The 13,798-nt window shown below is 61.1% G+C and overlaps 1 protein-coding gene across 3 annotated transcripts in view; it reads right to left on the bottom strand.

Annotated features, from left to right (window-relative positions):
* The window catches only part of TAFA5 (TAFA chemokine like family member 5), a 167,835-nt gene that overhangs the window by 94,994 nt on the left and 59,043 nt on the right, over nt 1-13,798 (bottom strand). Inside the window, exon 1 of one of the 3 annotated variants that reach the window (XM_088837580.1) lies at nt 2,004-2,225. The exons of the other annotated variants lie outside the window; for them this stretch is intronic. Coding sequence (XP_088693706.1) covers nt 2,004-2,094 — 91 coding nt within the window. The 5' untranslated portion in view covers nt 2,095-2,225. Of the gene's footprint in view, nt 1-2,003; nt 2,226-13,798 lie in introns of those variants that run through there. 3 annotated transcript variants of the gene reach the window in all.

The raw sequence follows: 13,798 nt of genomic DNA, 5'->3' as shown, positions 1-13,798 counted from the left end.
CTCCCAGTCGGACCTTTCAGAGAGACGGAGTGCAGGGCGCTCCACCCTGGGAAGCAGGAATGTGACATTCTTTCAGAATGGACAGATGGCGCTTCTAAGGATTGTAGAGGGTTGTGCAGACAAACAAACTTCCCCCGAGCGCCTGCAGAGCGCGGACCTTCTCCGGGCCCCACGCCCCACCTCCCTGTTCCTACACCGGCTTCCAGAGCGTTGACGCGCCTCGCCGAGGTTGCTGCCCAGAGCAGGGTAAACGCGGAGGTTTCTGTGTCAGGGTCTCCAATAACCCATCCTCGGAAAACAGCACCCTCTCCGAGCAAGATGAGGTCCCGAAACCCTGCCCTGCCCTGCACCCAGACTCTTTGAATCCAAGAGAGAGAAACTCTTCTGTCGGTCAAAACATGTGTCTTGACCTTAAGACGTGGGGCCTCAGGAGGACGGCAGGGCCTCTGAAGACAGCAGGACCGGTCATTTCCCACCGGGCAAGCGAAAAGCAAGGGCTCGGCCAGAGGCTCTCAGAGCTCCCTCTCTCACCACGACGGCTCTAAGATCACGGAGAATCTGTCTCTACACAGAACAACCCCCTCCCCGGGGGAACACACACACAGCCCGGCCCTTTCCACCTTAGAAGCAGTGAACTTCACAAAAGTCCCCCTTTCAAAAGAGATTCCCCTGAAAGCACAGCCAGTGGAAAGGAAGGGTGAGGAACTGTGGTCCACTTGGTGGGTCCCAGAGTCCCCTGGCAGAGGGTACAGCTGGGATCAGCCCCTGGGTGGCTTGCTAGCCCCCAAGGACCACCCATCCCCAGCAAAGCCAGCTGCTCCTGAAGCAAGCCGGTGGTGGAGGGTGGGCCTCCAGTTCATCGGAAACTCACTAGGCCTTCTCCGGGAAGCCTGGGCCTGCAGCAGCACCCCTGGGGTAGGGGGGCAGTCCCCTCTCCCTTCAGGGCCTGGACCCAAAACCAAGGGCAGGAAATGGACGCCAGGCCAAAGGAGCAGGTGACAGGCGGCCTGGCCTCCCACACCTACCTGCTTCCGGAGAGCCAGAGGCAGATCGTTAATTAGGCTGGAAAGCAGCTGAACGCTGCACACCCGTCCTTTGTGAGGGCCGGGAGCTAACGAGGATCCGCCTGCGCTCCGGACCACGGCGGCTCGGAGGTGGGCTGGCATGCCCTGCAGGTGGGGTGGGGTGGGGGGCACCGCGCAGCGCTGGGGGCAAGGGGCCTGGGGGCGAGGGCACCGCCACCACGGCAGTGGGCGCTCCCCGGCCCTGACTGCCCGGGCCGGCTGTTCCATAAGGGCAGCCAGGCTGAGCCCAGTGCACCCAGGTTGCCCTCCAGAGCCCAGGCCTTGGAGCCAGCAAGTTTCCAGGAATGCCCCAGGTACTCGGGTCCGCACCCGCCCTGCGAGTCCCAGGGCTCCTTCCCTGGACGGCAGGTGCAGGGCCGCCCCTCCCACAAATGCTTCCATCAACTTGCTCGACTCAACCAAGTCCCAAGAAAGAGATCCACTGCAGCGCGAGGTCTGCTTTCAAGCAGGCAAAGAGGACGGGGGGGCCGGACTTGGTGCGGGGCCAGGCGCTCTGGCGGGCGAGCCCCTGCTCCTAGAGCCAGCGGCCCCGGGCTCGCCCGGAAGGCGGCGCGGAGAGCGGGGTGCGGGCGCGCAGGCCTCGTCCGGGCTCACTCCGCCCGGGCCCGCGCCTGGCCCGCCAGCGTGGAGCGCGGGTGCCATCTACCGAGAGCCGGCGGACAGAGCCGTGCGGGGAAGGGGACGGCACGGCAGCCCCGGAGCGGGCCGGGGCCCCGCGGCGCCAGAGGCACCGAGGCCGCCGCGTCCGCGCCGCCTGCCACCTCGGACCCGGGGCTGAGCGCGGCTGCAGGATCCGCGCGGGGCCGGGCAGGGTGCGCGCCGGGCGCCGGGGCCCCGCAGTGGTGCCGGGCTGGCCGGGCCAAGCGCAGCGGCGGCGGCCGAACGTGCTGGAAGCCTGGCGCGCGGGGGGACAATTACCTTCTTTCAGGAACTGCGCGTGGATCACCAGGACGAGGAAGCAGCAGAGCGCGGCCCCCGCGAGTGCCCAGAGCGCCTTCAGGAGCTGCATCGCGGAGTGCCCACTCGGCCGACGCCCCCCAAGTCGAGCAGCGAAGGTCCAGGCGCCGCATCAGCGCCCCGCCGGGTGCAGCCGCCGCGGCCGCCGGCTCGCGCCCTCCATCCGCGCCAACGCCGCGCTCCGCCGCGACTGGAGGTGCCGCTCCGGGAGCCGGGCTGTGTCTTTTTGGGCAGGGGGAGGGGAGCGGGCGGGGGCGCGGGGAGGGGGCGGGCGGGGCGGGGAGGTTAGCACCGAGGCTCGGGCCGCGGCGGCCGCCGCTCCGGCCGCTCGGCCGCCAGCGCGGGCTGCGGGGCGCCGGGGGCCCGGGCGCGGGGGGGTGGCCGCCGCGGCCCCATGAATCAGCCCCGCCGCCGCCCCCGGAGCCGCGCCGCCGGCAGGGCTCGGACGGCGGGCCGTGGATTGCGCAACGGCCCGACCGCCGGTCGCCTGTAGCCTCCCGCCGCTGCCTTTCTCTCGCCGCCGCCGCCGCGCTCGCTCCGGCCCGGGGCTCAGGGGGCCGCGCTGCCGCCGCCGCCGCCGCCGCCGCGGAGAACCGAGCGCGGGGCCGGGGCTGCGCGCCGGGCGCGGGGCCGCCGCACCATCGCCGCCGCCGGGGCCCGCGCGGCCGGGTCCAGCCCGCAGGAGGAGAACTTGCGCGGCCCGGTGGCCCTCGAACGGTGCCGGCCTCCGCTCTCCCGGAGCCCGCGCCTCTGCCGCGGCGGCCGGCCGAGGCCCGGCCCGGGCTCCCGCGGGCCGCCTGCGCGGCTGGGCCGGTGGCGGCCGCGCCGACAGGTGGGGCCGGCGATAATGCGCGCCTCGCCCGCGGGACGCCGCCGCTCCGGCCCGTGGCGCGCGCCCGCCGCCCGATCGGCTCAGTCCTGCTGGGGAGGCGGCGGGAGCGGCCGCGCGGCGCTCGGACTCCGACCCGCGCCCGCCGCCGTCTGCGCTCCTGCCGGCCCGCCGAGCCGCCGATGCGCACTGGGCCGCGCAGGGGACCCGGGGGACCCCCGCCGCCCTGCAGCGCCCCCGCCTGGCGCGCCGGCGGGTCAGGCGAGGCCGGTCCGGCCGAAAACCGCGGGTCGGGCTCCACCTAGGCGCGCAGGGGCCTCACTGCAGAGGCGGCCGAAGGGGGGGCCGACCGAGCGGATATCCAGCCCCTGGTGCGCCCAACCCCCAGCGCCCCGCGGCTCCCGGGGGGACGTGGGGGCTGGGACCCCGGCCCAGGCGTCGCCACTGCCCAGGACTGACCCGCGGCGGCTTCTGAAAATCTGCACCTCGTCCTGGAAACACTCGCTGCACATTCCGGCCCCAGTAGGGGCCAGCCTTCAGGGCGCGTAGGCGCTCAGTCAGTGCCCGGGGCTGCGCTAGATGCAGGAGCGGGCCGTTGCTGGCCCGGCCTCCTCCCACCCCTGGGAAGCCCTGGCATTCGCTACCAGCCCGTTTTCCTCACCAACTCTGAGTCCCGGAGCCGGGGTATCTGTACCCAGTTCAGCGACCTGGAGGCCAGTATCTAGGCCTCAAGGCAGTTGTTTGCCTGAATTGAATTTCAAATACAATTCCAAATGCCCAGCAAAGAGCTTTGGCTGGGGATCAGAGAGGGAGCCTCTGCCTGATCCTAACCCCCACCGTGTCGGCACAGGAAAGGGTCCCACCCCCAGAGGGTCCTGGGAGTCTTAGGCCTGGAGAGCAGGCCCCAGAGGGCCCCAGAAAGCTGCTTTCTGCCTGCAGGGACGTTGGTGTGCAGGAAGGGGAAGGGGCCGCCCCTGGGAGTGCTCCTGGAGGTCAGGTGAGTCAAGACCCTCCACCCACACTTGGGGACACAGACACCAAGTCACTCCAGACCAGCACCAAGGTTGCCACCGCCTACTGGCCTGAGGTGCTGTGCCAGCCCCGGGTTGGAGGGGAGGCCGCCTCAGAAGCAACCCCCAACGCGGGCTGCTTCACTAGCCAGGACCCCTCCCTGGGGATGGTCCACGAGACAGGAACACCGGCTCTGAGCCCCTACCTGGAGAAGTGACTGCAGCCTCAGACAGGCCAAGCAACTCAGACCCTGCCTTGTGGGTGGCGGGGTGGGCGGGCACGGGCCTCTCTCCCCTTGCGTGGACCCTCGGAATCCCATTTCCTTTAACAGCCTCTTCCTTGGCCTTCACCCCCAGGCACTTTGCAGGAAACCCCCCTGCAGCAGCCTCTGGGGAGCCGCCCTTCCTAACAGAATAGAGCCTGACCTCCACCAAGGTCACTGGCGTTCAGTCCTCACCTAGTGCTGTGCTGTCCCCCTCAGAAGGCTTGAGGATTGCCGGGTGCTCATTACACACACACCCCCAGGACCCCAGGGGGACCTCAGGCAGAAAGCAAGGCCAGCCTCTGACATCCTCTGTGCCCAGTCAGGTGGCTACTACTGGAAAATTTGAAAATTGCAAGTATTCTCCATTCCCCAGGAGAACTTTTACAAACTAGCCATTTCGAAGCTCCTTCTGTAAAGAGAACTAAGAGAAGAGAGTCTATAAAGAGAACCACGATGCAAATCTATTTTCAACAAGTGCAACGGGAGGGGCTGTGTCATGGGGACCAGATTATCCTCCGGCTCCAAGGCCTTCCACAGGGCAACGTGTGTGGCATTGCTTGTGAGAGGAGAGACAGTGACGACCGGGGGCCCCGTGACAGGCCCACAAGAGGGGATTAGCGTGCACCCCACAGAAGCCCACAGTGCCACTGGGAAGTGAGCTCAAGGTGTCCGAATGAACACCACACACTCCGCAGGAGGGGACACCAGGGTCTGATCAAAGAGAGGCATCGTGACAGACAATAAGGCCATAATAGCGTGTGCGTGTGCTCAGTCACTTCAGTCGTGTCCAATTCTCTGCGACCGAGTGAACTGTACCCGCCAGGCTCCTGTCCGTGGGAGTCTCCAGGCAAGAATACTGGAGTGGGTTGCCATGCCCTCCCTCAGGGGATCTTCCTGACCCAGGGACTGAACCCGCATCTCTGTTGTCTCTTGCATTGGCAGGTGGGTTCTCTACCACTAGCACCACTTGGGAATCGCCGCCCCCCTCCACCCCCAACTGGAAATCAAATTGAGGACAGTCTTCAGGCCAGGAAGGGTGGGGAGTCCTGGAGCCACTTGCTGGAAAGAAGGGAAGAGGCTGTAGCCGGAGGTGTTGGAAGGATGTCCAGGGGTCCAGAGCCAGCATGTGTGGCCCCAGAGGAGGAAGCGTGCCTTCAGGGAGCAGAGGCCAGGCGCTCACAGGTGGAGGCTGTGGAGTGAGCTGCTGTCAGGCAGGGGAGCTCAGGCCAGAGCTGTAAGACTGCTGTCCGAAGAGAGAGGAGTCTTCTGCCCGGGGAGGGGCCCAGAGGGCTGGAGGCAAGGACTGGGTGTGGAAGACGTGCCTTTTGTTGATGTGTCTCCAGCTGAAACTGGACATTCCCTTCAGTTGGGCACGTAGGCAGTAAACACATGAGTTTAGGTGTAACTGTGATTTCTGTCACTACCAGAAATTGCAGGAATCTTCATATCACATCACAGCTCACGCAGATAGCTTGAAATATCACCCTGACTTCCAATTATGGTTGTCCCACTGCCAGACATTTTTATGTAATGTTTTAATAAGGAAGCAAACATATTACTGTATCAAAATAGGTTTCCCAACATTTGATAAAACTGCATTTCAATATAATTGGTTTTCTTAGTAATCTTGTATGTTTTTATGTTGTTCTGAGAAGGGTTTCGTAAGTATCACCAGATTGCCAAAAAGGCCCATGGGACAAACAAAGCCTGGGGTCACCTGATCTCCTGAGAAAGGCAGAGTGTGATAGAGAGACAGAAAGGGCAGAGTGGACATCTCTGGTCATCCACAGCAGGCAGGGACAGGGGTCAGAGGCAGGACCATACCCCGGGAGGGAGATGCACAAACATCCCCAGGCTGCAGCCGGCCATCATCAGGCTCGTCTGGGACCTTGCTTGCCCACCAGCTCTCCTTCCAAGGGTGCCAAGCTATCCATATGCCCTGCCTGTTCCCAAAGAACCTACAGTCAGCTCTCCTGGTCAAGCAAGAAGCCTGCTGGGTCAACAGGACAAGAGGGACACTCGGTGACCCGTGGCTTTACTCACGTCAACACTTATTCCTGTAGAGAGAGGACCTGGCCTGGAGGGCCACCCGGAGTTTGCAGAAAGAGAAGGAAAACCCAGGACATGAATACTCTGAACACATAACCCTGGGTGGGGGTGGGGGGGTGGAAATCACTAATGACTCAGAGACAAGTAAAGTAATAAAAACAATAATTCAAACAGCATCATCCTAGAAGAAATTTGAGACAGTGCGCACGAGTGAAAGAGCATAAGTTACCGTGAAAAAAAGGGAAAGAAAACAAGAAGGACATCTTGAGAATCAACAAGACTAACCAACTTGGGGCTCCAGGGGATACCCTGAGAAGTAGAACGGGCGTGAGGGGGAAACCGGGCGTGGAAAGTAAGGGGTGGCCTGCAGGACAGAGGGTAGACAGAAATAGGTGGGAGGGTTGGTAAGAGCTGAAACATGCGAGTGTCAAACGCCTGTCTATAAAAAGTTTAAAGGAGAAGGAAAAGGCCACAGAGGCTAGGAAGGTCAGACAACTGAACACAGACCCTTGGATGGCAGCCCCCAGACTCAGAATAGGTCTGACTCAGACCAGGACCAGAGCAATGCAAGGGGCTCCGAGAAGCCGGGGGGTGAAGAGAAGAAAACAGGTACGTTCTGGGAAGTCAGACACAGGTGGGTACTGGGGTTTCCCTTAGCAACACAGCTTCTAGAAAACCCTGGAGCAGGTCGCTCGGCACTAAAGAGGAAAGTTTCAGCACCTAGAATTTTATACCCAGCTAGACTCTCAGCGCGGCACCCGACCCGAGGGCGCACAAGACTTCGGTTGACTGGCCACGTGTCCACAGCAGCAAAATGACCTAGGGTGACATCTCAGCAGAAAAAGGAATCACAGAGTTGGATGTGGGAACGTGGGACTGAAGAAAATCCAGCATCTTTGATTCTTTAAAAGTGAAATAAGCTGTAAAGAATGTGCTTAAAAACACATTAGGCCCTCACACTTGGAAGAATCTCCTTTAACTGGTAACACCTTCACTATAAAACGTTACAACTCCTTCTTCATAGTGCTGGTCACAGATTTGCTATCTCTGCTGAAGAATATTTATAAAGTAGTATTGTAAATGACACTGATCTCTTTGTTTGTTTGAAAATCCACAAGTAGATAAAACTCAGAAAAATGTTTATGGTAGAAAGATAAATACACATTCTTAAACCTTGATTTTTAAAAAGAAATTAAATGAAACAATGGAGGGTATGGTGGTATTGAAGTGGGCCTTCTGCTTTTTCCTGGCTCAGAGTGAGAGATGCTCAGGCCCTGCCCTGGAACTCGCTCTAAACCATCACGCATGTCTGACCATTTCCTAACAAGGCTGATCAGAAGCAGTGAGTCAAGGGGTAAACATTTAAATCAGCACTTACAGCCACAACATTGGGTAAAAATAAATAAATAAAAATCACAGCAGGAAGGCCCAGATGATGAACAGTTTTGTCCCAGGGTGTGGGAAAGACTGAGGCAGAATCTTGCTTTCCATTTGTTATTTGATTTTTTTTTTCTAATATGTGAGGCATTTAGGCTCTGTGATTTGAGAAAACCTAGTATTATAAAAATACTGTGAATGAATCGCATTCTGTCCATATAATGTAATAGTCTGCACTTGTTGAAGAGAACGAAGTGGTATTTATAGAGGGAGATAACAGATATAAACCAAATAGAGACGGTCACAGTGATGTTTTTCAATAAGTGTGAACACACTCTAACAACTGAAGACCACGCGAGCAGGAGGGTCTGGAGGGCTGGCCTTGGCTGGTGGAGAGAGGTCACCTGCATGGAAGGGAGTCACGTGGCTTTCTAGGAGGGGGAGGACCTGGAAGACGCAGCGGGTGGGAGGCTCAGGGCCAGGAGACCAGAGTCCAGAGTTCCCAGAGGGGACCGAGCTGCCAGTGAGTGTGCCAGACAAGGAAACGGGAGGCAATGGGCAGAGGAAGCCGCGAGGGGGAAGCATTGGTGGTCAGGACTGGGGTGAATCCAGGGCAGCCTGGGGGCCACCGGTGCCGTGGGAAGGAGTAGGACTCTGGGCTGAAGCCCCGCCTCTTCTGGGTCCAGCGGGCAAGAACAGGCCTGGAGGGCAGACTGGGCCCAGAGTCGAGGCCTCATCCTCACCTGGGACCAAAGCCAGGGTTGGGGGGACAGCTGGAAAGTGACCACCACTGTAGCACGGGTAAGCCTGAGGGTCACTTTAAGGGACCCAGTTCCAGTTAGCTGGGGCGGGGGCTGGTGTGGGCGTCCGTTCTCCATGGGCTTCAGGACTGCCAGGGCCAGGGGCACTCCCAGAAGTGTGTGATCTCAGAGAAACCCGGCTTCGTGTCACCCACTGGCCAGCACTAAGCCCCCGTGCCCAGTGCCATGGCTGCTCTCAGTAAGCCCCCAGGCTCTCATCTCCCTGCTTGGGGACCGCTTTGCTGAGGCCCTGGTGTCTGAGCTCGCCATCCGGCCAGGCTCAGGCACGAGCTGCAGGCTGAGCCCTCCTCCTGCGTCCTCCCCCAGTCCCCCGAGCTGTGGCCAGGCCCCTTAGGGAGCAGGGCTGAGTCCTGGAGCTTTGCACCCCGTAGACCTCCCGACCAGTGCCAGGCGCTGAGGAGGAACTCAGAGGATGTGACACTCGGGTGAGGGCTGGGAGGAGTGGGAAGTCAGGTGGGAGTCCAGGGCTTCACGGAAGAGCAGATGTGGCCCCAGCAACGACAGCCTCCGGGACCCAGCGGCTCCCCTTCTCCGGCCTTGCAGCAATGCCTGAGTGGCTCCGGTCCCCGCCCTGACCGCTGCGGCGCCGTCCTGCCCTGTGAAGCCACACCTGGTCTCCACACGTGGTGGCCCTCACTGTCACACCGTAGGTGAACTTGATGCCTCCCCTTCGCTCAACGTGTGTCCTGATGAGCCCGGAAGGGAACTGCTGCCCACGGGGGAAGCCTGGCGCTCCGCGTCCCTGGAACAGCTACGCACATGCTGCCCTCTCGGGGCCTCGGGGGCTGGAGGAGGCCGGAGTGCGGCCGGCTCACAGCATCCAAGTGAGTGGCCACCTGCCACTCTAGGAAGCAAACAGGGAGGTTCTGGTTTTGTTTAAATACAGTCAGTTCCTATTGAAGAGTCCTTGAGGCATATAGTCAAATTCAAGATGTCTCAACCCTAAATCTGAAAGTCACATCCTCAGAACACCTGGAGCAGATTCTGGGTGCCCAACGAGGTGCACGGGACTCAGGGGAGCCTCTCTTTATTAATAACAAAACCTCTGAAAGCGGACAACAAGAGGAGTGCCTTCCTCCAGGGAGGGGTGACGGTTGCAGCAGAACCACGGGACTGGACACCACACTGCAGGTGGGAAGGAGGCAACGGGCTCCACCGTGCCAGCAAGCGTGAGTCTCCAAGTCACAGAGGCGGGCAAAGAGCAGACAGGACAGCCCCCAGCGCAGGCAGCGGGACCGTGGCCACAGCTGGAGCCCTGCCCTGGGCCCCTGATCACAAGTGGTCCTCACAGTGCCCTCCTGGAGCAGAGGCTCCCCACTTACTGCCGAGGAAACAGGCTCGGGAGCTCAGGACCTGCCTCCAGCCAGGCAAGGGGGGGCGGGGCCAGGGCGGGGCCACCTGGCGCCCTCACCACCCGAAGAGGCTGTGACATCCTCAGAGTGCTTCATCTCTTCACCCACCCATCACATCCAGCGTACATCCATCAGTGCACCCCCATCATCCAGCTCTTCATCCATCCGTCCATCATCTGTCCATCATCCACCCACCCGTCCATCCATCCAACCTTCACCCCATCATCCATCCAACCATCATTTGTTCCATCACTCGTTCCATCCATCCATCCATCATCCGTTCCATCATCCACCCACCCGTCCATCCATCATTCATTATTCATTCCATCCGTCATCCGTTCATCATTTGTTTCATCATTCGTTCCATCACCCACCCGTCCACCCATCATCCATCCAACCTTCATTCCATCCATCATCCGTCCATCATCCACCCACCCGTCCATCCATCCAACCTTCATTTGTTCCATCACTCGTTCCATCCATCCACCCATCATCCATCCATCCATCATTCATTATTCATTCCATCCATCATCCGTTCCATCATTTGTTTCATCATCCGTTCCATCATCCGTCCATCCATCTGTCCACCCACATGTCTATCCATCCACCCTTCCATCTTTCATTCTCTCTACCCAACTGCACGTCCTATACATCCGTCCACACTGTGTTCATCCCTCTGTCCATCCACCCACCAATCCTCCATCCACCTAGGCATCCATCACCCATCTATTCATCCACCCAGCCTTATTTCCATCCATCTGCACGTCCATCACCCACCATCTTGTCCTCCATGCGTCCACCCATCCACCCGTCCACATTCCCTCCACCCGCCCATCCGTCTGAACACGCATTATGATCCATCTGTCACACGTCTGTTCGTCCCCACCATCCACCCGTCCACATTCCCTCCACCCGCCCATCCGTCTGAACACTCATTATGATCCATCTGTCACACGTCTGTTCGTCCCCACCATCCACCCGTCCACATTCCCTCCACCCGCCCATCCGTCTGAACACTCATTATGATCCATCTGTCACACGTCTGTTCGTCCCCACCATCCACCCGTCCACATTCCCTCCACCCGCCCATCCGTCTGAACACTCATTATGATCCATCTGTCACACGTCTGTTCGTCCCCACCATCCACCCGTCCACATTCCCTCCACCCGCCCATCCGTCTGAACACTCATTATGATCCATCTGTCACACGTCTGTTCGTCCCCACCATCCACCCGTCCACATTCCCTCCACCCGCCCATCCGTCTGAACACTCATTATGATCCATCTGTCACACGTCTGTTCGTCCCCACCATCCACCCGTCCACATTCCCTCCACCCGCCCATCCGTCTGAACACTCATTATGATCCATCTGTCACACGTCTGTTCGTCCCCACCATCCACCCGTCCACATTCCCTCCACCCGCCCATCCGTCTGAACACGCATTATGATCCATCTGTCACACGTCTGTTTGTCCCCACCATCCTCCCGTCCATCCATCTATGTCTCCTTCCGTCCTTCTATCCACCCATCTGTACCTCCACGCACCCCCTACCTGTGTCTGACTCTGGTCCAAGCAAGGAGCATCCAGGCGGCAATGAGGCCCAGACCCTTTCTCCTGAACCTTCTCCTGGAGGAAATGGACGTTGGTCCTGGGCAGTCCCAGTCCTGGGAGGCACATGCTGTGTTTAGGGCTAAGAGGGGCTTCCTGGCGGCTAAGAGTGGGGCTGGGTGGGTGGCAAGACCGAAGTCTAACAGGGCTGAGGACTTCCAGAAGCTGAGACCCCAGAATAACAAGGCTTCTATGCAGACCAAAAGGCCTCCATCAGAGGGAGGAATAATGCCAGATTCGGCTCAAAGCAGACAGAACCAGCAGCGGTGCGGGGCTGGCCAGGCCTTCTGAGAGCTCTGGTAGCTACTGCTGGGACTGAGCATCTTCTGCTGCTCAAGCCAGAACTGGAGGCTTCCCAGCCACCACTGTGGTGACAGGAGGTGGGTCGGGGATCATCTCTTCCGTGAACATCTGGGAGCCCGTACCCGCAGCCGGCACCGAGGCGGGCCCCCTGCACCTGGCCTCCCGAGCGGGTCCTCACATGTTCCCGAGTCCGCCCTGAGTCCGAGTCCGCAGGCCCATCCGGGGGCTCCAGCCAGTCTCCTACCTGCCCCTGACTGTGCCCAGCATCCCCCAGAGATGCTCCAGCCTGGCAGGGGCTGGTTCCTGCTCCACCCCCATCCCACCACCCCAGGCTCGAACCCCCAATGTGCACCCCAGCCCAGCCACCAGGAGGCAGGGGGCATTACACAGACACTGGCCAGACCATACGTGACAACGGCGCTCCGACTCCCAGTCCACCCTACGGCCATCAGTGACCCTCCGCGTCCCTTGTTTCTTTTCCCGATTCCAAGTCAGGACCAACCTGAGGAGCCAAACATGTCACTAACCACTCACACGGATGCCTCGCTCTGATCCACAGCCCAGCCACCCCGGATCTGGCCTCTGACCAGCCCCTGGAGGCTGGCCTTCATTCTCCAGGACAGCCGCCCCCACCCGCAACATGCCCAGGCCCTGGACCACAGTCTCTGCTCCTTTCCCCCAGGGGCAGCCTTCCTCTGCTCCACCAGGCGGAGCTCAGCCGCCCTGGACAGGGTTTGGGGGCCTCCCTCCGACTCACCGCCCTCCCTCCTGACGCCCGTCTCCCACCCCCCAGCTACTCTCTCAGTCACCCCCCCAGACCATGTGCAGGCCCATCTTTGTCTCGGGCGGCTTTGGGGAGCCCAGGCCAAGACCCCATCGCCCAGTAGGGCACCCTTTCTAAGGACCACGGCCCTCCCAGCACTGCCAGGCTCAGGAGCCCACAGGAAGGAGCCCGACTTGGTCCTGGCAGGGGCTGCCTGTGACCGCTGGGCGGGAGAGCCGCCTCCACACTCAGCAGGACGCCACCTGGCTGCTGCCCCACCCCAGGGGGCTCCTTGCCCTTGGCCTCTGGGGCCCACAGAAGCTATCCGTCCAGGAGCCGACACTCCCGCGACCCTGCTCTGCGAGCTGGGAGCAAGACCAGATGTCCCGGGACCACTGCTGCCCAGAGGGCGGCCGCTCCTGAGGCGGGCAGGGGTTGCTCCAGGTGTGGGGGCAAGAGGTGGCGAGAGCCAGGCCTCGCCGACGCCCAGGAGAAGCCCCTTCTGAGCAAGCAGCGACCCCCAGGCCTGTCAAGAGCTGCTCACCTGAGGCTGCCTCCGGGGTGAGCAGGCCCCCACCACAAGAAGACACCGGGAACATCACTGCCCAGCGCCCTGCATCCAGGGACTCGGGCGTCTGGGCTGCTCCCCCGTCCCCTGAAGAGGTCAGTGCTCAGTTCCCGAGCTGCTGGTGGGGCCAGACAGACCACTGGAGGCTCAGGACACCGCCCCTTCATGCTTCCAACCTAAACACCCACTGCCATTCCCTCTGGAGAAATGTGCAAGTGACCCCTGGAGTGAGGATCGGTCCCTTGTCTGCCAGCATCCTCACGGAGCCCGCACAAAAGCCCGGCTAAAACTCCAAGGAGGAGATGGCAGCCGACACGGTTTGCTAAATGTCAGAGAAATGGCTGAAGGTCAGGGGCCACGGCTCGGCTTGGGGAGGGGAGGCCAGATCCAGCCCAGCATCCAGTCTGGACATGGAGCTGGCCCAGGTGCCGGCCTGCGGTTCACCCAGGGCCCCCAGCACCACGTCCTGCAGAGAGGCCAGGTCAGGAGAGGAGCAGAAGGCTGCACCCGCCCGAGGGCAGGGCCCCGGCAGCCTGGGGAGTTCCGCAGAGCTGGGGAGGGACCCCTTCTTCCCGTGGAGAAGCTGCCGGCCCTGTGCTGACTCCCGATGACCAGACCCACGCCTGCAGGGAAGGGCCCAGAAATGGGGTTCTGTGGCCCTCGAGGCTGTGACCTAGCCCCGGGGGTCCCTGTCCCGCGTCCAGGCTCCACCTCCTCGGGTGTGACTCCCACTCTGCGAAGGAGGCTGGGATTCCCGCTGAGCTGCGGCCACCACCTGCCCCCCAGTCACAGGCCACCCTGTGAGG

This window comes from Moschus berezovskii, chromosome 6, assembly GCF_049115385.1.
Source record: "Moschus berezovskii isolate FMDL1 chromosome 6, NW_MosBer_1.0, whole genome shotgun sequence".
Lineage (NCBI taxonomy): Eukaryota > Metazoa > Chordata > Mammalia > Artiodactyla > Moschidae > Moschus > Moschus berezovskii.
The sequence above is the reverse complement of the archived record's forward strand: the minus strand, read 5'-3'. Positions and strand labels throughout refer to the sequence as shown.